The sequence below is a fragment of the Procambarus clarkii genome, chromosome 2 (assembly GCF_040958095.1).
Source record: "Procambarus clarkii isolate CNS0578487 chromosome 2, FALCON_Pclarkii_2.0, whole genome shotgun sequence".
NCBI classification, from domain to species: domain Eukaryota; kingdom Metazoa; phylum Arthropoda; class Malacostraca; order Decapoda; family Cambaridae; genus Procambarus; species Procambarus clarkii.
Genome location: NC_091151.1, coordinates 55,371,685 through 55,374,325, shown reverse-complemented (window position 1 = coordinate 55,374,325; position 2,641 = coordinate 55,371,685). Strand labels below are relative to the sequence as shown.

The 2,641-nt window shown below is 43.8% G+C and overlaps 1 protein-coding gene across 1 annotated transcript; it reads right to left on the bottom strand.

Moving 5' to 3' along the window:
* Nucleotides 1-467: 467 nt before the first annotated feature.
* On the bottom strand, nt 468-1,472 carry LOC138366664 (uncharacterized). The gene has a single exon (XM_069327887.1). The coding sequence runs from the start codon at nt 1,470-1,472 to the stop codon at nt 468-470; it is 1,005 nt and encodes a 334-aa protein (XP_069183988.1).
* Nucleotides 1,473-2,641: the final 1,169 nt, after the last annotated feature.

The window sequence follows — 2,641 nt, the reverse complement described above, 5'->3', positions numbered from 1 at the left end:
AGAGAGGGACGAGTATCAACAGAAGGAAGAAAAACAGTTTTGAAGTATTCCATGTAGAAATTAGCAAGAACAAGGGAGAGAGGGGAACCCATAGCGACACCGAAAGTTTGAGTGTAATATTTGTCGTTGAAAGAGAAAGAGTTAGAGTCAACACAGAGTCTAATGAGTTCGAGGAAAACGTCAGTGGGAAGCGGGAGAGGAAGGAGGCCCTCAGTCGCCTTTTGTTTAAGGAAAGAGAGAACGTCATCGAGCGGAACATTAGTGAACAGAGAGTCGACATCAAGACTAAGCATCTTACAGGAGGGCTGCAGGCGCAGTCTTTCTATGAAGTCCTGACAGTGACGAAGGTGGGCAGGGGGAAGTGCCAAGGTAAGGTGTCAGGGTTTTAGCGACCCAGGAGACAGGAGGATAGCCAACACAGCTCCTGCGTCTAATAGTTCTAATATAAATGACATATTTCAGCCAAGTTATTGTGACTCCTCGTATGCACACAGACTCTCCATCATCGTGCAGTACCACACTGACTCTCCTGAATGGTGCAGTACCACACTGACTCTCCTGCATGGTGCAGTACCATACTGACTCTCCTGCATGGTGCAGTACCATACTGACTCTCCTGAATGGTGCAGTACCATACTGACTCTCCTGCATGGTGCAGTACCATACTGACTCTCCTGCATGGTGCAGTACCATACTGACTCTCCTGCATGGTGCAGTACCATACTGACTCTCCTGAATGGTGCAGTACCATACTGACTCTCCTGCATGGTGCAGTACCACACTGACTCTCCTGCATGGTGCAGTACCATACTGACTCTCCTGCATGGTGCAGTACCATACTGACTCTCCTGAATGGTGCAGTACCATACTGACTCTCCTGCATGGTGCAGTACCACACTGACTCTCCTGCATGGTGCAGTACCATACTGACTCTCCTGCATGGTGCAGTACCATACTGACTCTCCTGCATGGTGCAGTACCATACTGACTCTCCTGCATGGTGCAGTACCATACTGACTCTCCTGAATGGTGCAGTACCATACTGACTCTCCTGCATGGTGCAGTACCACACTGACTCTCCTGCATGGTGCAGTACCATACTGACTCTCCTGCATGGTGCAGTACCATACTGACTCTCCTGCATGGTGCAGTACCATACTGACTCTCCTGCATGGTGCAGTACCATACTGACTCTCCTGCATGGTGCAGTACCATACTGACTCTCCTGCATGGTGCAGTACCATACTGACTCTCCTGCATGGTGCAGTACCATACTGACTCTCCTGCATGGTGCAGTACCATACTGACTCTCCTGCATGGTGCAGTACCATACTGACTCTCCTGCATGGTGCAGTACCATACTGACTCTCCTGCATGGTGCAGTACCATACTGACTCTCCTGCATGGTGCAGTACCATACTGACTCTCCTGCATGGTGCAGTACCATACACAGTTAAGTATTGCATCTCCATCGTAAGACCATCAAGAATATAAAAGATAAATGTGCAGGAAAATATCTTATATATTGATATGCGTGTATATTATTATCAAGTGTAAATACACGAGTAAGAATGAGAGAGCAACATAATGAGGATCACACAGAAAACGTTTAATATTCTCATGAATATTTTACTGGACGCCATAATTGAGGCAACAGTAAATTTGCATCGTATTACGATTTGTTATTTTTTTTAACTCATCTCATCAAAATATAAAATTGATGATATTCTTTGTTTCATAGAAATATTTTTGGTACAGCAAGTGATGTGTCCAAATTGTCTGACACGATCTTGGAACCTTTACATCCATGTTGTCTGCCATAGTCTGCCTCAACCTTTACATCCATGTTGTCTGCCATAGTCTGCCTCAACCTTTACATCCATGTTGTCTGCCATAGTCTGCCTCAACCTTTACATCCATGTTGTCTGCCATAGTCTGCCTCAACCTTTACATCCATGTTGTCTGCCATAGTCTGCCTCAACCAGCACTTTCACAATTGCAGGTAAAGGAAAGGCCCAATGAATGTGTAAGTTCTTACACATACATCCCGTTCTTACCTTATTCTTACATTTATCCAATTCTTACGTTCATCAAATTCTTATCTTATTATTATATTCCTCTAATTATTATCTTATTATAATATTCCTCTAATTACTATCTTTTTCATACATGTCTCCTACTCATACATTCATCCTATTATTAGTAAGACTACATTAGCAGTCTTCCAAAGTTTTGACAGTTCTCCTGTTCCTAATGATTTGTTATACACCATTGGGAGTGGTTGGTACCGCGCTTCTGTTCCTACATTTAGTATCCATGATGAGATTCCATCTGGGCCTATAGCTTATGCCACGTTCAACTCAAGCAAATGCTTCCTTTCCTCCCCACTGGTATCTCAAACTCCTGCAGTCGTACCTGGTTAGATATTCGCGCTCTTATTCTCTTTCTTCTTCTTCATCTTCTTCTTCTTGCTCTAATATGAAGACCACCTGGAAATTTTTTTTTGAGTTCCTTGCACACTTCCGTGTCGTTAGTAGTGAACTCTTTTGCTTCTATCCTCAGTTTCATTACCGGTTCTTTCCCTGTTGTTTTCCTTTTGATGTGCAATTTGCCTTATTTGCCCGTCATTTTAATACTGACT

What these genes read in the sequence shown, in the direction of transcription:
- LOC138366664 (XM_069327887.1), bottom strand. Translation starts at nt 1,472, where the DNA reads ATGGAGATGCAATACTTAACTGTGTATGGTACTGCACCATGCAGGAGA.